Here is a 21,274-nt window from a genome sequence, read left to right as displayed (position 1 = left end):
AATAGGGCGCAGACCACCTTAGATACCTGTTCCGGGTGCCGAAACAGGGCTCAAACCATCATAGACAACCGCTCCGGGTGCCGGAACAGGATGCAGACCACCTTAGATAGCCGTTTCATGTGCCGGAATGGTGTGCAGGACACCCAGACAACCTTAGATCGCTGTTCAGGGTGCCGGAATAGGGCGCAGCACACCTTAGATACCAGTTCCAGGTGCCGGAACAGGGCTCTAACCATCTTAGACAACCGGTCCGGGTGCCGGAACAGGATGCAGACCATCTTAGATAGCGGTTTCATGTTCCGGAATGGTGTACAGAACACCCAGACAACCTTAGATAGCTGTTCAGGGTGCCGGAATAGGGCGCAGAACACATTAGATACCTGTTCCGGGTGCCGGAACAGGGCTCTAACCATCTTAGACAACCGGTCCGGGTGCCGGAACAGGAGACAGACCATTTTAGATAGCTGTTTCATGTGCCGGAATGGTGTGCAGGACACCCAGACAACCTTAGATAGCTGTTCCGGTTGCCGGAATAGGGCGCAGACCACCTTAGATACCTGTTCTGGGTGCCGGAACTGAGCTCTAACCGTCTTAGACAGCCGGTCCGGGTGCCGGAACAGGATGCCGACCATCTTAGATAGCGGTTTCATGTTCCGGAATGGTGTACAGAACACCCAGACAACCTTAGATAGCTGTTCAGGGTGCCGAAATAGGGCGCAGAACACCTTAACCGTCTTTGTTGTGATTAATGAAATGACAATTGGATGTGTATAGAGCAGATCTTAGGCCAGGTAGTGAGTGACAGACACAAGGCAGAGGTAGTCTTACTTGCTGGTGGTACCTGAGACCAGGGGCGGATTGGGAACAAAAAGCGGCCCTGGAAAAATTTGTACTAGTGGCCCCACATGGGCAGCACCAGAGGTGTAAGGTCTAGCCATGGGCCATGGCAGCAGCACCCTCCCCTGAAGACTTTCCAGATAGTGGGCATGTCCAGCATCAAGGGGGGAGTTAAAAGGAAATAAAATTAAATATTATGAGTACATTATATGATACACCTTCAGAATTTAGGAAACTATATCATTCTTTAGAAAGATATATTTTCTTGCTTATTACACCAACCGTATCCCAATCACTATTCACTCAACCTTATATGTCAGCCAAGCAGGCAGACAGAGCATACACTAGATCATCTGCAATCACAGGCTAAGTGGCAAAGTCATTTTCATATATGCAAATTATTTTGGAGCTTATTCATTATATCTATAAATAGGACCACATGTCCTCAAACAAAACAGGGCCCACGGGTGCGTCGGCCCACCGGGAATCTTCCCTGTAGACCCTATGGCCAATCCGCCTCTGCCTGAGACCCCCTATTTATTCAGAGTCCTCACTAGACCATTCTCTACAAATGCCTAATTGCTGTCTGTTGTGTCTGTGAAATGGCTGAAAGTATAACCTGTAATAGAGTACACATTAGAAACACAGAATGTGACGGCAAATAAGAACTACTTGGCCCATCTAGTCTGCCACTTTTTTTTACCATATTTTTACCTCAAACCTTATTTGATCCAGTAGCTCCACACTTGCATATTTCCAGTGCTGTAATATCTGAGACCCCAGGCTGGTAACGTCACTATTAGCTGCCGCGTTATGGCACCAGTAGATAGTGTTAAGTGGGAAGCTATGAAATTTCACTTCACATCCAAGAATCTCATCAGAGGCCGATCCTGAGAAATGATCAGTGGTTTCCGGTTTTGTGGACATGTTTTAAAATATGCGTTTTCTATTTTCATTTGCATGCCACAAGGAGTTTTGCTGTAGATGTAAGATTAGACGTTTTGTAGGAGAAGTGGTGTGCGCTGATACCACCACCCCCTTCCCCCATGTATGAAGGAGGACAAGTGTGCTATGTGCCCCATCTAAGGGGTGTGGCATCTGCCAGGTGGGAGGGGCTAGTGGTGTGGTATCTGCTGTGTGGGAGTGGCTAGGGGTGTGGCACCCATGGGGGGGTGAGTTCCACCACCTCTCTAGGACCACTTTAAGCACTGCCCCAATGCATGCTGAAGTTCTGATTATTCTCAGTCCTAAAGCTTCCCATAATATATAAATAACTAAGACCTACCATATAAGTGTATTTGTAATTATTTAACAATCAAATGATAATCATTTTGCTGTCAATGTTGCAAGGTATGCAGATCCTTTGATTTATACTGTTTTTACTGCAGTCACATACTATGAGCTCCCGGCATTAGTGAGACTGAGAACAGCTTGTAAGGAACATCTGTTGTTTCCTTACAATACTATTCCCGCCGATGGTAGCTATTCAGCACTGCTTATAATTACGTTTCTTTTCCAAGACTCCTTAGACTAGAGTCCTGTATCAGCGCCGTGTGCTATGTATGTTGACTGGTTGTCTCTTCATGCTGGACTGACAGCAAATCAGCAATCACTTCCAGGTTTACTGTGATTACAGTGTAATCGTTATGGCTGAATCGTGGTGATAACTCGTGACTCATTTCATTCCCGCGCCTGCCGGTTACATAAAACAAAGGAGCAACAGAAAGTCTTGGAGGGTTTTTTTTTTATTTTGGGTGGGGGGGTGTTTAAATGACATAAACCAATCAGGAGATTGGGCGTCTTTAACTTAGCCAATGACAACTCAACACTGTGCATAAATAGAGACGTTAGCGGCAGCTCCTGTTCACTTCATTCTTGCTTCGTTTTATTATAGCTCTGTAGAGTATAGGAAAATGGCCAGGACCAAGCAGACCGCTCGCAAGTCTACTGGAGGGAAAGCTCCCCGAAAGCAGCTGGCAACTAAAGCCGCCCGGAAGAGCGCCCCAGCTACCGGCGGTGTGAAGAAGCCTCACCGCTACCGTCCAGGGACCGTTGCTCTTCGAGAGATCCGCCGCTACCAGAAGTCAACAGAGCTGCTGATCCGCAAGCTGCCCTTCCAGCGGCTGGTGCGGGAGATCGCCCAGGACTTCAAGACCGACCTGCGCTTCCAGAGCTCCGCCGTCATGGCACTACAAGAGGCCAGCGAGGCAAATCTGGTGGGGCTGTTCGAGGACACCAACCTGTGCGCCATCCACGCCAAGAGGGTGACCATCATGCCCAAAGACATCCAGCTGGCCCGCAGGATCCGAGGGGAGAGGGCATAGATACTCGGCACTCCTATACAAGCATCAACACAAAGGCTCTTTTCAGAGACACCAAATCTTCCTATGAACTAGCTGAAGCATAAGCTACATATTGGTGTTTAATAGGAAGAATGTTAAATCCTTTCTCTGCACGGGCTCCCTATAGTTAGTCACACAGCTCCCGGCCCCTGATCTGCAATAACCCTCACCATCCTTCCTTCAAGCTTGCCGCTGCCCTGACTGCAGTAAGGAGTCTCCTCTATACGGCGTGCAGTCAGGGCACGGTCTAGATGTAGCTACAGTAGAACTCTACCTATAGATCTAGCACCTAGGCTCTCCAGTACTTTATCTGGGGGCTGAGCTTTTAGCTGTGCCGCTCCGACTCTATGAAACTTCCCGCTTAGTTTGAGAGGCCCCCACTCTAGTGTCTTTCGAAACAGACTCAAGATCTTCCTACACATCCCTTTACTATCTCCTGCTCTCAGTATTGTATGAAAAGCTTTTCTGTGCTATATTATATTCATTCTATTTAGCAACTTGAGTGGTACTGGAGGCAGAGCGCTACATAAAATAAATTACTGGATGTCTGCGGGATAATAAGGCAATGCTACAAGTTACTTCTAATTTCCTTCCCTTCAGTATTATAGCGCACACAATTGGCACTCCCTCCTATCCCGCTACACTTGGCTAATGAATCCCAGATCAAAGCAATGAATCAGCTCTTTGGGGTCAGGGTGGGTGGCTCTGAAAAGAGCCTTTGTGTTGCGGGGACAAGTAGCTGTAAAATCACTTGTTCTTAGCCGGTTTGTGGCTCTCGGTCTTCTTGGGCAGCAGCACGGCCTGGATGTTGGGCAGAACGCCTCCCTGGGCGATGGTCACACCACCGAGCAGCTTGTTGAGCTCTTCGTCGTTGCGCACAGCCAGCTGCAGGTGGCGGGGGATGATGCGGGTCTTCTTGTTGTCACGGGCGGCGTTTCCGGCGAGCTCCAGGATCTCAGCCGTCAGATATTCCAGCACCGCGGCCAGATAGACCGGGGCACCGGCTCCCACTCGCTCAGCATAGTTTCCTTTCCTCAGCAAACGGTGAACGCGACCGACTGGGAACTGGAGACCGGCCCGGGATGAGCGAGTCTTTGCCTTAGCCCGGGTCTTGCCGCCTTGTTTCCCTCTTCCAGACATACTTGCGAGATTCAATGAGATTAAAAGCTCTTTTTTTAACAAAAACACTTTGTGAAAACACCGCCCTCCTCTTACATATATACTCAGAAGCGACATGCTGATTGGTCTGCTTACAAGCTAACCAATGCAGCTCAACTTCATCCACAGACCAATCCTCAAAAAGAAGGGTGGGGTTAAGATGCCTACCAGTGTCACATGACACGTCTACCCAATAGTGTAGCTTGCATTGGTGATGCCTCGTTTGCATAAGCTGCCTATAAATAAAACAGATGTGGGAAGTGGTCACACAGAGTTTCTGTATTGTGTCGTGACTGTCGTCAAAGAAATTCTCCAGAATGCCTGATCCAGCAAAGTCTGCTCCAGCGCCTAAAGGCCCATACACATTAGACAATGTCATCGTCTAATGTTTCCCCCTTGGGCCGGCCGACTGTACACACTGAGCGATATGACAGCTCATATCGCTCAGTGACGTCACGCCCCCGCCAGCGCTGCATGAAGGTCGTGGGCGACAGTCCACATCCTTCATGCATGCCCTACCGACAGCGACGATCGTTGCCGACCCGCGGGGCCGCGCATCGTTCATCGCTGGCGGCATACACACAGAACGATTAAATGAGCGACGTCGCTCAAGGAGGGGGAAAATGAGCGACGTCGCTCATTTAATCGTTAAGTGTGTACGGACCTTTAGAAAGGCTCTAAGAAAGCAGTGACCAAGACACAGAAGAAGGATGGGAAGAAGCGTAGGAAGAGCAGGAAGGAGAGTTACGCCATTTACGTCTACAAGGTGCTGAAGCAGGTGCACCCTGACACCGGCATCTCCTCCAAGGCTATGGGCATCATGAACTCCTTTGCCAATGACATCTTTGAGCGCATTGCCGGAGAAGCTTCCCGCCTGGCTCACTACAACAAGCGCTCCACCATCACCTCCCGAGAGATCCAGACTGCCGTACGCCTGCTGCTGCCGGGAGAGCTGGCCAAGCACGCCGTGTCCGAGGGCACCAAGGCTGTTACCAAGTACACCAGCGCCAAGTAATCTCCCCCTCCTCTAATCCACATCAACACAAAGGCTCTTCTAAGAGCCACCCACCTCCTCTCTAATCGGGCTGTGACTATGATGGGTATTCTATGTGCTACTTGCAAATCTGTCTTATGTATTTCAGTTCCTGATGTAGATCGGTCATATATATTCATCGTATTACAGATGCCACCATTAGTGCTTACATAATACAATCCATAGGCCCGTGTAGCTGCTGCAGAGCTAGATAATTATTGTATCTTATTCCAATGTTACAAAGTATCAGTAGATTGTAGCAATTGGTCCCATTGTTAGTATCACTTTGAATCTCCTATAAACACAGTTGCTAAAAGGTTGTTTGTCTTTCAAGATGCCCTGTGTAGAATGCTATTGTTACTGTATCACTGCACGTGTAACACCGGGATCCAATCTCCGGTATCACTGCAGGTATATTGCACCGAATCCATTATAAGACATCAGGTTCCGTTTAGCTGCATTTAATGAAAGGAGATCTTTATGATCGCACAATACAATGCTGGCTTAGGCACACATGCCAGCCGTGCTCCCTATAGTAACAGAGATACAGGGGTGGCTGAGCAGCAGTGTTCCGGAGCGGGATTGGCTGAGTGCAGTATCAGCGGCGCTCATAATTACAGGGAGAAGAGAGACTGAAGCGCAGAGCTGACACAAGGTACAGGAAGGAAACATTCTTCAAAGGAATAAAAGTAAAAGTACACTGAAGACATGATCTAAAACGGAAATTAATTACGTTTGGGGGAAATACATAAGGATTTCCTTACAATGAAATAAGCACAGCATAGCTTATGAGGTTCAAAGTATAAAAATGGGGTCCAAGATGGTCTAAGAGATTCTTATCTGTTGTCAAATTTAATGTTTCTATATTTAAGCCCTTCCTTTGGTGTACAAGTGAGCAAATGCATGTGCAAGGCCTCATAGTCCAACAGTGTGCAATAATACAATATATTATAAATACCATAAAAATAATAGAGTAGTATATCTGCCTTTAATGCAACATTCACAATATTAATATTTACCATCTGGTTATTAAAGCATTAAGCATAAATTTATATGGTAGGCATCACTTGTCATATTGTGAGAAACTTTAGACTCAGCAGAAATAAATGTACATGAACTGGAGACAATATAGGAAACAATAAATAGTGTTATACAATTGTTACTATTCTATTGAAACATTAGTGGAAACTATCAGTATCAAAGTATCAACTTAGACCACAAGCTAAACTTCATAATTCTAATAATGTTCATGAGGAAAATAGAGGGGAGAGTAATGGGGATTACAAAAAGGTTCTCTCGGTGGAAATAACAATCAGATTAGGTACAATAGTAAAAGCACAGTACATTATCTATCTATCTATCTATCTATCTATCTATCTATCTATCTATCTATCTATCTATCTATCTATTATTTTAATTGCTACTTTTTATGCAAATTCAAGTATTTAATTTGCATTTCCCTTACGCTTGAAAAAAACAACAGATAATAATTGATTCAATTCATATTTTATGGTGATTAATAGAGTTTACAGCTATTGAAAGGGAACACAGTATATTATTTTCAGAACAATGTATATTCATAGCCCAGAATGAATGTGAATTAAGACTTAATATAAAATTTAATGTAATGTTAATAACTCACCCTTTTCCATTGTGCATTATAACAACAGTGAGTGCTCCTCCTTTTTTTTTATTTTATTTGTTTTTACACTTCATCCAAGAAAGATCAGACGTCTTGACCACTGTTCTGGTTCAGGTTTGTCCTGGACTTGTCATTCTGTGAAGCCTTTTTATATCTAAAGCCATCCTCCCCATAGAAATCCACCAGGTCAGAAGGCCAGCAGTTGGCATATTCACCATTTATAGCTCATTAGATTTGAAAAGACAACTATCAGCGGGTTTGATGTGTCTGTACTGGCAGACCACCACTTCCCCACTCCTGATTAGCTGTGATGTACTATTTTGATTATTTTTAGGATTTGTACAGAAATCGTGAGTTGCATTTACTATAAAAAATAACAGTATTTATAGGTTAAATCAATATTTCACAAACAGATGAAACTTGAATGTCAAACTTCAAAATAGATATACAGAATGTTAGTAGTAAGTAAGTAGGAGTGAATAGATTATGAGGGGTGTACAATATGTTTCTGGATGTGCAGTGCATAGGCAGAGTAGACACAATCTCACTATTTGGTACTTAGCTGTAACCTCTGATGAAAGGGCTTGTGAAATGTCAAGAAACAGAACCGTGTATAAGCAGCTCTGCACAAAGAAATAGTCAGCATATTCACATCCTTCACATTTTTGTTATGGAAGTTATCAGAGGCCACTGGAGAGCCTGATCTTTTACGTTTACAAGAGTGGTCTGCAACAGCAGGGGAGATTAGACCAACTGCAAGTTGCTTTTGAGGAGAAAGCACCATCCCAAACTACTGTGTTTAAGTGAATTGCAGAATTTTGGTGCGGGAGACAGAGCCTGAAAGATAAGGAGCGCTGTGGCTGACATGTGTTCACCATTAACAGTTGATGTGGATGACAGGGTGACTATGGCCCAGTTATGCTGCTTTCAGATCGCAAATGCCGGATCCTACCCGGTAACAGAAACGTGTACTTACCGGGTGGGATCCGGCATTTGCGCTCCGTTGCTGGCTTTCCGACCCGGCAATATGCCGGGTCGGTTGCCATAACAGCGGGGGCGCAGCAGCAGCAGGGGCCGGGGTGGAGGTGGCGCCGGGAGATGAGCTCATCTCCTGCGCCGCCTCTGCCTATGCTGTGAATGGGAACCGTGTCGCATCGGAATGGCTCCCATTCACACTGCGCCTGACCCGGTAATCAACACGGTAATAACCCTTCTTTTTTACCGGGTTGAATTACCGGGTCAGGCGACCCGCTAATTCACCAAAGGACCTTTCACATCGCACACGGACCCGTTTCGATACCGGGTTTTTAGTGCAATGTGAATGGGGTATTAGAGAACTTGATAGGCACATCAAGAGGATCCACCTGATTGATACTCCATTAAAGGCTGAGCAAGGTTTCCATGACCAAAGATTCTGCAATCTGGGTTCCCCATCAGCTGGCTCAAGAGCAGAAGGAGACTCGGGTGCCTTGGTGCTGCAACATACTGGCCATGCTTGATGGTGGTCACTCAAAATCTGTCTTGAAGATCATCAGTGTCGATGAACACTGGATCTACAGTTTCATCCCCGAGACCAAACAGTCAGACCAGTGGACCCCAATTGGATTTGTGCTGCCACAGACGTACCAACGTGAGTGCAGTGTGGTAAAACAGATAGTGGCTGCATTTTTGGCCAAAACTAGTCCTGAAGCTACCCTACCACTCATGCAGCAGTGCACTGCCACTGGGGACTGGTACAGTATGCCAAACAATGCCTGCCACAGGTGCTGTAAGCTATTTCCAGGCACCATCGAAGAAGTCAAACTTGTTTTGTAATCCATCATGACAATGCTCCTGCCCACACGTCCAGGAAAGTTTTGGATTCTGGCCCATGGACGCATGCAGCAGCTTTGTCATCCACCGTACAGTCCAGACCTGTCCCCCTGCAACTCCTGTTGCCCTATCTACATTTTGCACACCTACTCCTATCTGCCTAGGTGACAAGCAGACACACTCCTGTGTTTGTCACTTATTAGCTGGAGGCACAATTTGCGTGTGCTCCACCTCTGACACACACCCACAAGCCGGCTGACAGGCATCCTTCCTGGCTCCGTGACTTTTGTCTGCACAATTCGGTTCATTAGACAGTGTGAAATCCTTCACCGGAAAGTTCTCTAGTTCTACAAAGTTCTCAGCATTTGAATACTACGGCAAGGTAAACAAGCCACTTGCAGTTTCTGGAACTGCAATGGTGTTCTGGAATGTCTGTTCTATGATCCGGGTTCTATTTTGTGTGTGCTTGTGTGCTTTATATTTTGAAATGTCTTGCGAAGGCCTAAATATGATTTAGGTTGAGTATCCCATATCCAAATATTCAGAAATACGGAAAATTCCGAAATACGGACTTTTTGGAGTGATACTGATATAGTGAAATCTTTGTTTTCTGATGGCTCAATGTACACACACTATGTTAATGCACAAAGTTATTAAATATATTGTCTAAAATGACCTTCAGGCTGTGTGTATAAGGAATATATGAAACATAAATGCATTCTGTGCTTAGACTTAGGTCCCATCACCATGATATCTCATTATGGTATGCAATTATTCCAAAATACGGAAATATCCGATATCTTAAATACCTCTGGTCTCAAGCGTTTTGGATAAGGAATAATCAACCTGTATTATGGAAGTGGCTTACTTTGGTGCACCTTTGCATTCACTCATTGGGTTAATCTTTTAAAATGTAACAACTGATAAAGGGACCTGAAAGGTGTTGTGCAATGTAACATTCTGTGTCTAGTTCATGTCTGCGTATATTGCACTAAATCTATTTAAACATTTGTAAAGGCTGCAATGGGCACTCAGGGTGCTAGGCCTACCAAGGTTTAGTGCTTTACTTATAATTTATAACTAAGTTTATTCCCTATGCACAAATTAACTGCTGAATTAATTACTTTCTTTATTTCTGGATTCGGTCTTTTCCTGACTTACTCTATTAGAAGGAGCCAGAAAAAAAATATGCTTCACGGAGAATAATTCCTTCCTCCTGCTGCCCCTCCCCCCAACTGAAGTCAGTGAACAAGTGCAGGCCTATTAATGCTGCCAAGTAATGGTGACATCATTGTTCCATGATGTAACAATTAGCAGCTGCGTTCTCTAGGGCTGCAGCTACTGGCTGGAATCAGTTGGGAGAAAGGCAGCAGGAAGAGGGAGTTATTCTTTGTGAAGTATCTTTTTTTTTTTTTTTTTTTTTGCTGGCTCCTAATATAGCAGATTTGCAACTCCTACATCTGGTCTACATACAGAAAAATGCCCACCAATGAGGGCCGATAGGCCACACTCCAGAAATCAAGTAGGTCATTAATGAATTCATTTCTGAATAGGTAATGAAGCGAGTGTGTTTGTAAATAAAAGTAAGCCATGAAACCCAGGTAGGCCTCACATCCTGAGTATATGTATATGTAGTACCATACACGTAGTGTGGTATCCCCCAGAACTTACAGGACTCATGCTCCCTTCAACTGACATGTACATTGCCTTATTGTACCAGGTGCTCCATGTAGGACCCTATGAGAACCTGTGTAGCCCAGACTTTTTGCCAAAAAGGACAGCTGTATACTCTGGGCTGCCATATAAACAAAGACATACCCTGCAGCTTTACCCTTCCCCCCCTTTTTCTTGGAGCCTAGCAACAGTGGATGGTGTGATGGAGGACACAGCCCACACCTCTCATCTGATTGGCCAATCCCTAGAGAGAGCCCAGAGGGAAGGTGGAGAGATGGAGAGATTGGTGTGAGGACTGTGGGGTGCTGTAAAGTTGGGACAGCAGAGAGGACAGCAGACCAAGCAGTGGGATCCTGAGTGAGTTGCAGAGGCTGAGTTCCTGTGTGTCAGTTCCAAAATGTCCTGTCAGCACTAGTATCATTGTGCAAGTCCCAGCAGCAACAGCAAGGAACTCCTCTGGAGAGAGAGGGAGTGAGATCAGTGAGGTTTCATTAGTAACAGCTCACTGCCCATATAAGAACAGAGGAAGTAGCAGCTACAGAGAATGCCCTATCCATGCAGAGACAGTGCTGTGAATACAGCAGCCAGAGATAGCACTGAGAGGTAACTCCATCCTCAGGGAGGATTCTGTACAAGTAAACAGGGTCCCTGCTCACACACTGTCTACAAACATTGCAGCTGGCACTACTCTAGGAGTATAGAACCCTTTTGTCTGTGGCATAGCATAACTTGTTGCCAGCAATAGCACAAACTGCCTCCTCTTACATTACATGCCCTAAGTCTTAGTAGAAAGGACAGCACACACAGTGCTAGTGCCACCGATGCTTATCTGCCGGGCTTTACAGACCAGTGACATTGTACGTCAGATGAACCGTGACAGCCAGGTTACAGGGCAAAGGAGGCCTGAACAGAACTACCCAGAGTGAATGGGAAAGGCAGTGGATCAGTGTTCCCTCAGTGTGGCCACAGAGAGGACAGGCCTTTATTTACACTACAGGGACATGTCTAAGAAAGACTAAATATATATATATGCATATATATCCACTTGTGGACACACTCTAAAGAGGGCTACAGACCTGTGCACAGGCGGAAGAACATAAGTTGTACTAATACTTACTTCTGAATACATGGGATACTCAGTAAGGGTAATCAGATAATTGAAACTGGTAACAAACTGTTTTTCTTATGCGTGCATATTTTGATGGTAACAGCTTGAATATTTGAGTTAAGGTTTGAATAGTATAATAAGTCAATATAACCAATTCAAGTAAACGTGCATAACTGCTGAGAAGGACGGTGATGGGATATGCAACACCTGAATAATTAAACAGTCTATGACAGTATTGGCATAATATACGGTGTGAAGACCAACTGTTTATTATCTGTACTTGATGATTTACTGTAACGTATTACTATTGTTCAAGTTGTTTGATTTTCCCACTGCCTTTAATAAACCGAAGTTGAGTTGACTGCTCCCTGAACAACCCGCTTGTGCAGAAGTATATCCCTTACCTCTCCGAAGTATCGTGAACGAACTTCCATCTTAAGTTGGTATCCCGGTACACAGATAGTGTAAAGCGAACATAATCCCCAGGTAAAAGATCATCTACTCACCCAATAACATTGTCCTTTATTTGCCCGGGTATCACACGTAGTACCATTGTAGCGTTTAAAAATGCTTTGACTAGAAGGAGTAAAATACCCGCAGCCTGGAACTAGACACAAAATGCTACATTGCAGAGCAGCGTTCAGCCCCCTTTATCAGTTGTTACATTTTAAAAGATAATAATATTCCTGTATGCAAAGGTGAACCAAAGTAATCTGTTTGCAAATTGACAAATTTAGGTGGTACAAGACATTGTAAAATGGGCATGCAAGCACACTTAAAGATGAAAAGCAGCAATTGTCTATTTTTGGATGACAGAACAGGAAAGGTGCACTGGTCGTGGAAGTACTGCAATACTTAGTCAAAGCGTGGAGTGGACATAGCAAACTCTTTTACTATTTCCCTGATCTAAAAATCCATTTAATATATGGTCTCCAGATAGGGGGCGTATCAGATATTAAACTTATGAGAACAGATACAGTACTACACTTGATCTTAGCCAAAAGCATCAGCGGCCTACCTGCCTGCTTACCAGTCCCTTCTGATGCCCTGTCTGGATTTTGCACACGACTCTTATCTGCCTAGGAGACAAGCAGGAGCAGTCTTGTGTTTGTCACTTGCTAGCGGGAGGCACAACTTGCATGAGCTCCACCTCTGGCACACACCTACAAGCCGGCTGACAGGCATCCTACCTGGCTCCCTGACTTTTGTCTGTGCATTGCGATCCATTAGACAGTATGAAATACTTCAATGGAATTTACCCTAGTTCCACGAAATTCTCTGTGTTTGAATGCTGTGGCAAGAGGCTTTAAACAGGCATCTAGTAGTTTCTGGAACTGCAATAGTGTTCTGGAATGTCTGTTCTATGATCCAGGTTCTATGATGTATGTGCTTGTGTGCTTTCCATTCTGAAATGTCTTGCAAAGGGCTAAATTTGATATTTTGGAAATGGCTTACCTTGGTGCACCTTTACATTCACTCATTGGGGTAATCTTTTAAAATGTACTGTATATATTTTTTAAACTAGCAGATGCTTCCCGGCAGCAGGTATAAAAGGTAAATACCAATGCAGTCCTTACTTCATCTGTGACTTTGTCAAAGGAATGGAGCAGAGTTGTTCAATGTTTGATATATTTCTGGTTTTTATCTGGTGCATTTGGAATGCCAAAGCTGAGTCACAGTTTTGTGACCTGTGTGAAGTGACATCCAGTCCAACAGGGTCCAGAGCAGAAGTAACATACATAGTAACATAGTATCTGAGGTTGAAAAAAGACAATTGTCCATCGAGTTCAACCTATTTGTGGTCTCCTATGCATGATGATTTGACTAAAATTTCTGACTGATGCTGCTGTCAGCCGTTACATTTTATCCCTATTTATAGTAACTATAATGCATGACTATGCACCATACCCCTGGATATCCTTATCCTTTAGGAATTTATCTAACCCATTCTTAAAGGTGTTGACAGATTCCGCCATTACAACTCCCTCGGGCAGGGAATTCCAAACACGTATTGTCCTTACCGTGAAAAAGCCTTTACGCCGTATTGTGGGGAATTCTCCTCTCCTCTAACCTGAGCGAGTGTCCACGAGTCCTCTGTGTTGATCTAACCGAAAACAGGTCCCGCGCAAGCTCTGTGTATTGTCCCCTTATATATTTGTAGATTGCAGATGGAAATGGATTATCAGTGCGAGATACAATGCCAGTGGTAGAGAGAAGAGGTTTTAGCAGTGATGAGGTTTTAGGGCCAGACTTCTCACAGACAGCTTTCTTATAGCATGGGGGCAGAGAGGTGGTGTTAATGCAGGATGGAAAACGGGTGCAGGGATAATTATATGCAGTGCTTAAAGTGGTCTTAGAGAGGAGGTGGAATTCACCCCCCCTGCCCCCCGGCGCCCATGCAGTAAATATATTGCTCGTGCCTATGGCACGCTGCCCAAAACGGGGGTTTGTTCTCAAAAAGAAAGGGGCGTGGTCACACAATAGTAATAATTCCCACAGTAGTTGCACACCTAATACACACAATGCCCACAGTAGTAGCACCCCATAATACACAATGCCCACAGCAGTAGCGCCCCTTATACAATGCCCACAGTAGTAGTGCTCTTTATGCAATGTCCACTGTACTGGTAGTGCCCACAGTGGTAGTGCCCCTTATATAGAGCCATAGTAGTGGTGCAGCTTATGAAATGCCCCCCCAAAGTAGTGACCCTTATGTCCCCAGGAGTACCCCCTTTTCATTGCCCTCATTAGTAGTGCCCCCATTAGCAATGACCTTAATGGTAATGCCCCTGTGTAGTATTTCCCCCAGTAGTAATGTCGCCTGTAGTAATGCCCCAGTTATTTAGCTCCCGCTAGTTTAGCCCCAGTAATTTAGCCCCCAGTGGTAATGCCTCTGCAGTTATGACTCCAGTAGTTTCCCCCTCCTTTAGTTTAGCCTCCTTGTGTAATGCCCCCAGTAGTTTAGCCCCTGTAGTTTAGTCCTCATGTAGTTTGCCCCATGTAGGTTAGCCCCCAGTGGTAATGCCCCCTATAGTTTAGCCCCTGCAGTTATAACTCAGTAGTTTAGACCCATGTAGTTATGCCCCTAAGTAGTAATGCAACCAGTAGTTTAGCCCCTGTAGTTATTCCCCCAGTAGTTTAGCCTCTAGTAGTAATGTCCCCAGTAGTTTAACCCCTGTAGTTATGCCTCCCTGTAGTAATGTCCCCAGAAGTAATGCCCCAGTAGTAATGCCCCCGGTAGTAATTTGCCCCTGTATTTTGCCACCAGTAGTTAGCTTCCTTGTAATTTGCACCCAGTAGCTTGAACCCCAATAGCTTGCCCCCAGTAATTTGCCTCTTTGTAGTTTGTCCCAAGTAGCTTGCCCCCTTATATTTAGCCCCCCGGTAGAAAGCCCCCTTGTAGTTTGCCCCATTAGCTTTCCCCCTTGAAGTTTGCCCACAGTAATTTGCCTCCTTGTATTTAGCCCCCCAGTAGTTTGGCCCCTTGTATTTAGCCCCCCCAGTAGTTTGCCCCAGTAGTCAGACCCCAGTAGTTTGCCCCCTTGTAGTTTGCCCCCAGTAGCTTGCCCCCTTGTATTTAGCCCCCCAGTAGTTTGCCCCCTTGTAGTTTGCCCCCCAGTAGCTTGCCCCCTTGTAGTTAGTTCCCAGTAGTTTTCCCCCTTGTAGTTTTCCCTCCATAGCTTGCCCCCTAGTAGCTTGAACCCCTGTAGCTTGCCGCCAGTAGATACACACACATATGTAAAAAAAACCCCACCATACTCACAAAGACCCACTCCCGCATCCGACCGCTGGTCCTTCCGGTGTCCGCTCCTGAGCACTATGAGAGAAACATTATGACGTCTCTCCCGTAGCGCGCACTGACAGAGCCGGAAGCCAGAGCTCAGTAGTGAGCTCCTGCCTCATGCTGCTGCTGTGGAGAGAAAGCCGGGTGCCCACTGGTAACACGATCTCAGCAGACACCCGGCATCTCGAGGCGGCGGCACACAGCGGGTTAGGTGAGCCGGATAAGGCAGAACTGTGTTCCATCTCTAAGTGGAACTGATGGAACGCAGTTCCGCCCCATTCCGGCTCACTTTAACCCCTGATTATATGTAAGAAAATTAGAGTAAAAATGAGGGACTTCATACAATAGTGGTTGACACACTTAAGCAGAATTTCAATACTGTTTGAACCATTATTTCATCCAAACAGACTGTAATGGCAGCATTAAAAGCTGTGACCAAACAAATAAACTTGGGCCACATCTCAAACTTATATACAGGATAACATGTCGGGAGAGAATAAATTGAAGAAACATAATAATAATTAGCCTTCCTGCGTCTACTCTCCACATGCGTCCATACACTAAATGGCTGTCATCCCTCTTATTGGTGAAAAGCTCAAGCAATCCACCAATCAGCATGCTGGCAGTCATTCACTGTCTGGCTGCATTCAAGAAGGCATTATTATGGTTATGTGTTATAATTCTGTGATAAATGGAGGCACTGTGAGGCAATTTTGCACTGCCCTGGTCTCCTTTACTTACCAATAACTAATTTGCCAGAAAGATATGTCTGAAGCATAATTTAAGACTGCTATTGGTTGGTGCAAAGAGCGGATTCTTTGAGTATACAGTCCCAATATAGAGTATAGTACAGTGAAAGAGGAGTTGTAACTCCTAGTCAAACTTTTCCAAATGGTATTTAGTCAATATGTTCAGGCAGCATGTTAACATGGTCAGAATTTTGACATTCAACAAGTCAAAATGGTAGAATAATGTATGTTATCTTGAAATACATGTAATCATTGTTTGAAATGTATAGCAAGAGGAATCCAGATGTGACCTTTCCAGCTCATTGAGCGGGTCAGCTTTTCAACTTTATTTGGGTTTCAAAATTCCTTTGCCATATCCCAGGTCCTGATACCTGGTCCCCTTACCGGATCTACAGTTTCTATGCCTAATCCCTGCGCACCGCACCACGATTCTGTCTTGACATCAAGGATGGGGTCCCCGGTTGAGATCTTGTCTTCCAGATGTTCCCGGTTGGACAGGCTCTCATGTTGGCAGCTACCTGGAGTTGTCCAAACCCTACTTCCTGCCCTCCACTCCTCTACGCTGAGCCTCCCTCTCCTCCCAACATGGCTCCAGGTATTACTCGAGGGCACATCTAGGTTGGCCGTCACTTTTCAAGGCTTCAACTGTGGCATGGTACTTAGGATTGCTTTTTTCCTTACAGCACTACATTTTCTATGGATCATTGCTGGCCCAATCCTTCCCCCTGTGGGTCTGATTCTCTGGTCTAATGCCTCTGCTTTCTGCGCTAACCTTGTGGTCCAGGTGCTAATTTCACCTGCTTTTCTTCCATAAAATACGATGCTCCATCTCCAGCAACTTTCTCCTTTTTAACTACAGTTGCTGTGGCACAGCCCTGCATCTAAATAAGTTTGCTGCACATTTGCTACACTCCCTGGCTGACAGTTGTCTCTCATCTTGACTGCAAGCTGTTAGGCATAACTATTCATGTTTTTCTCTAGAAGGAGCCTGCTTGACCAGAAATATATTTTTGGTTATTTCACTTGCTGATGTTCAGGGTTTGTTTGTTTTTTTATCTTACACATTTTATCATCAATTTACTTATAACCCTACTGCCCCCATCAAAACCATTCCTCCCATCTTCTCTCATCCCTCCCTCTCCCTTTTGTTTCCATCTAAGCCTGTTCTTCTCCTTGTTCCTCCTATTTTGTGTCACCAATACTACACTTCAAAGACTGTTTCTTGCCCAGAGAGTGGAGTGGGAGCTCCAAGAGTGAACCACTTCTAGGGGGGAATTCAAATGTTTCAAAAGTCAGTTGGGTGTCTGTGTTTTTCCTATCTAATAGACAGGAGAAAACAGACACCCAACTGACTTTTCAAACAATTGAAAACCCCACCAAGACTAACAATAGCAGCATTATTTAATACATGTCTGGCACCCTGGTCCTGCATCTGTGGTAGGATCCTCCTAACATTGGCCCTCATTCCGAGTTGATCGCTCGCTAGCTACTTTTAGCAGCCGTGCAAACGCATAGTCGCCGCCCATGGGGGAGTGTATTTTCGCTTTGCAGGAGTGCGAACGCCTGTACAGCCGCGTGGCAGCAGAGAGGCGGGGCGACAGGGAGGGGATGCAGAGAGGCGGGACGGCAGGGAGGGGATGCAGAGAGGCAGAGCGGCATGGAGGGGGCGCAGAGAGGGGACACAGACGCGGGGTGCCAGGAAGGGGATTGCAGAGATGTGGGTTGCCAGGAAGGGGACGCAGAGACACGGGGCGGCAAGGAGGGGACACAGAGAGGCGGAGCGGCAGGGGGAGGACGCAGAGACGCAGGAAGGGGACGCAGAGACGCGGGGTGCCAGGAAGGGGATGCTGAGACGCGGGGCGGCAGGGAGGGGGTACAGAGAAGTGGGGCGGCAGGGAGGGGGTGCAGAGATGTGGGGCGCCAGGGAGGGGTCGCAGAGACGCGGGGCGCCAGGGAGGGGACGCAGAGACGCGGGGCGCCAGGGAGGGGAGGTAGAGACGGGACGCGGGGCGGCAGGGAGGGGAGGTAGAGACGCGGGACGCCGGGGAGGGGATGCAGAGAAGCGGGGCGGCAGGGAGGGACGCAGAGGCGTGGGGAGGGGACGCAGAGATGTGGGGTGCCGGGGAGGGGACGCCGAGACGCGGGCGGCAGGGAGGGGAGGAAGAGACGCGGGGCGGCAGGGAGGGGACGCAGAGGCAGGGAGGAGATACTGAGACGCGGGGCGGTAGGGAGGGGGCGCAGAGACGCTGGGCGGTAGGGAGGGACGCAGAGGAGTGGGGAGGGGACGCAGAGTCGCGGGGCGGCAGGGAGGGGACGCAAAGTCGCGGGGCGGCAGGGAGGGGACGCAGAGATGCGGGGCGCCGGGGAAGGGAATGCAGAGACGCGGGCGGCAGGGAGGGGAGGAATAGATGCGGGGCGGCAGGGAGGGGACACAGAGGCAGGGAGGAGATACAGAGACACGGGGTGTTAGGAAGGGGGCACAGAGACGCGGGGCGGCAGGGGGGCGCAGAGACGCGGGGCGGCAGGGAGGGACGCAGAGGCGTGGGGAGGGGACGCAGAGTCGCGGGGCGGCAGGGAGGGGACGCAGAGATGCGGGCGGCACGGAGGGGACGCAGAGACGCGGGGCACCAGGGAGGGGACGCAGAGACGTGGGGCGCCAGGGAGGGGACGCAGAGACGCGGGGACCAGGGAGGGGTCGCAGAAACGCGGGGCACCAGGGAGGGGACGCAGAGAAGTGAGGCACCAGGGAGGGGACGCAGAGACGCGGGGCGCCAGGGAGGGGACGCAGAGATGCGGGGCGCCAGGGAGGGGACGCAGAGAGGCGGGGCGGCAGAGGGGGGACGCAGAGAGGCGGGGCGGCAGAGGGGGGACGCAACGAGGCGGGGCAGCAGGGGGGGACGTAGAGACGCGGGGGCGCAGAGACGCGGTGCTGCCTGTGCACTCTCTCTCACCTGTGAAGTTGGTGCAGCGGCCACAGTACCAGGCGTGCTGTCCCACGTCTCTGGCTTGTGGAGAAGGCAGACCAGGCCTGTGGTGTGCAGTCCGGGTCTCTGGGGATGGTGGGAGGCAGCGTTGTGTTCGGTGTGCGGAGGAAACGGCGGATATCTGTACGCGCCAGGGAGGGGATGCAGAGAGGCGGGGCGGCAGGAAGGTGACGTAGAGAGGTGGGGCGGCAGGGAGGTGACGCGGGGATGGGACACCGAGGCAGGTCGGGGATACAGAGATGCGGGGCGGTAGAGAGGGGGCGCAGAGGCGCGGGGCAGCAGTGAGGGGACGCAGAGACGCGGGAGGGAGGGGACGCAGAGGCATGGGGACGGAGGGGACGCAGAGGCGCTGAGAGGGAGAGGACGCAGAGGTACGGGGAGGAAGGGGATGCAGAGGTGCGGGGAGGGACGGAGGGGACGCATAGGTGCGGGGAGGGAGGGGACGCAGAAGTGCGGGGTGGGAGGGGATGCAGAGACGCGGGGTGCCAGGAAGGGGATGCAGAGGTGCGGGGAGGGAGGGAGGGGACGCAGAGGCGCGGGGAGGGAGGGGACGCAGAGACGCGGGGATAGAGAGGACACAGAGGTGCGGGGCGGCAGGGAAGGGACGCAGAGAGGCGGGGCGGCAGGGAGGGGATGCAGAGAGGCGGGGCGGCAGGGAGGGGATGCAGAGAGGCGGGACGGCAGGGAGGGGATGCAGAGAGGCGGAGCGGCATGGAGTGAGCGCAGAGAGGGGACACAGACGCGGGGTGCCAGGAAGGGGATGCAGAGATGTGGGTTGCCAGGAAGGGGACGCAGAGACACGGGGCGGCAAGGAGGGGACACAGAGTGGCGGAGCGGCAGGGGGAGGACGCAGAGACGCAGGAAGGGGACGCAGAGACGCGGGGTACCAGGAAGGGGATGCTGAGACGCGGGGCGGCAGGGAGGGGGTGCAGAGAAGTGGGGCGGCAGGGAGGGAGTGCAGAGATGCGGGGCGCGAGGGAGGGGTCGCAGAGACGCGGGGCGCCAGGGAGGGGACGCAGAGACACGGGGCACCAGGGAGGGGAGGTAGAGACGGGACGCGGGGCGGCAGGGAGGGGAGGCAGAGACGCGGGACGCCGGGGAGGGGATGCAGAGACGCGGGGCGGCAGGGAGGGACACAGAGGCGTGGGGAGGGGACGCAGAGATGTGGGGCACCGGGAAGGGGACGCAGAGACGCGGGCGGCAGGGAGGGGAGGAAGAGACGCAGGGCGGCAGGTAGGGGACGCAGAGGCAGGGAGGAGATACTGAGATGCGGGTCGGTAGGGAGGGGGCGCAGAGACGCGGAGCGGTAGGGAGGGGGCGCAGAGACACGGGCGGCAGGGGGGCGCAGAGACGCAGGGAGGGGACGCAGAGTCGCGGGGCGGCAGGGAGGGGACGCAGAGATGCGGGGCGCTGGGGAGGGGACGCAGAGACGTGGGGCGACAGGGAGGGGACGCAGAGACGCAGGGCGGCAGGGAGGGGGACGCAGAGGCAGGGAGGAGATACAGAGACGCGGGGCGTTAGGGAGGGGGCACAGAGACGCGGGGCGGCAGGGGTGCGCAGAGGCGCGGGGCGGTAGGGGGGGAAGCAGAGGCGTGGGGAGGGGACGCAGAGTCGCGTGGCGGCAGGGAGGGGACGCAGAGATGCAGGGGCGGCACGGAGGGGACCAGGGAGGGGACGCAGAGTTGTAGGGCGCAAGGGAGAGGACGCAGAGACGTGGGGCACCAGGGAGGGGTCACAGAGACGCGGGGCGCCAGGGAGGGGACGCAGAGAAGCGGGGCGCCAGGGAGGGGACGCAGAGACGCGGGGCGCCAGGGAGGGGAAGCAGAGACGCGGAGCGCCAGGGAGGGGACGCAGAGAGGCGGGGCGCCGGGGAGGGGACGCAGAGAGGCGGGCGGCAGATGGGGACGCAGCGAGGCGGGGTGGCAGGGGGGGACGCAGAGACGCGGGGCGGCGGGGGCGCAGAGACGCGGTGCTGCCTGTGCACTCTCTCTCACCTGTGAAGTTGGTGCAGCGGCCACAGTACCAGGCGTGCTGTCCCCCGTCTCTGGCTTGTGGAGAAGCAGACCAGGACTGTGGTGTGCAGTCCGGGTCTCTGGGGATGGTGGGAGGCAGCGTTGTGTTCGGTGTGCGGAGGAGGCGGCGGATGTCTGT

General features: G+C 49.7%; 3 protein-coding genes and 1 non-coding gene across 4 annotated transcripts in view; 2 read left to right on the top strand and 2 right to left on the bottom strand.

The window, feature by feature from the left end:
• LOC134934338 (uncharacterized) overlaps positions 1-21,274 on the top strand; it is a 56,522-nt gene that overhangs the window by 9,959 nt on the left and 25,289 nt on the right. Inside the window, exon 2 of the mRNA XM_063929795.1 lies at positions 2,680-3,079. Within this exon, the coding sequence (XP_063785865.1) occupies positions 2,680-3,079 (400 nt within the window). The remainder of the gene's footprint in view (positions 1-2,679; positions 3,080-21,274) is intronic.
• LOC134936421 (histone H2A type 2-B) lies at positions 3,833-4,348 on the bottom strand. Its single transcript, XM_063931450.1, has one exon. It carries the CDS (start codon positions 4,317-4,319, stop codon positions 3,927-3,929), a length of 393 nt encoding a protein of 130 aa, XP_063787520.1. The 5' UTR covers positions 4,320-4,348; the 3' UTR covers positions 3,833-3,926.
• On the top strand, positions 4,552-5,368 carry LOC134933492 (histone H2B 1.1-like). Its single transcript, XM_063928735.1, has 2 exons — positions 4,552-4,590; positions 5,008-5,368. Exons 1-2 carry the CDS (start codon positions 4,552-4,554, stop codon positions 5,350-5,352), a joined length of 384 nt encoding a protein of 127 aa, XP_063784805.1. The 3' UTR covers positions 5,353-5,368.
• On the bottom strand, positions 12,428-12,620 carry LOC134938180 (U2 spliceosomal RNA). Its single transcript, XR_010180798.1, has one exon. It is a non-coding gene; the product is annotated as a U2 spliceosomal RNA (small nuclear RNA).

Source organism: Pseudophryne corroboree, chromosome 6, assembly GCF_028390025.1.
Source record: "Pseudophryne corroboree isolate aPseCor3 chromosome 6, aPseCor3.hap2, whole genome shotgun sequence".
NCBI lineage: Eukaryota > Metazoa > Chordata > Amphibia > Anura > Myobatrachidae > Pseudophryne > Pseudophryne corroboree.
Note: the sequence above shows the minus strand (reverse complement) of the source record. Positions and strands in the feature narration are given on the sequence as shown.

Coding starts and splice junctions, on each gene's coding strand:
- LOC134936421 (XM_063931450.1), bottom strand. CDS start 4,319: ATGTCTGGAAGAGGGAAACAAGGCGGCAAGACCCGGGCTAAGGCAAAG.
- LOC134933492 (XM_063928735.1), top strand. CDS start 4,552: ATGCCTCGTTTGCATAAGCTGCCTATAAATAAAACAGAT. Junction 4,591..5,007: donor TGCCTATAAATAAAACAGAT/GTGGGAAGTGGT, acceptor ACGGACCTTTAG/AAAGGCTCTAAGAAAGCAGT.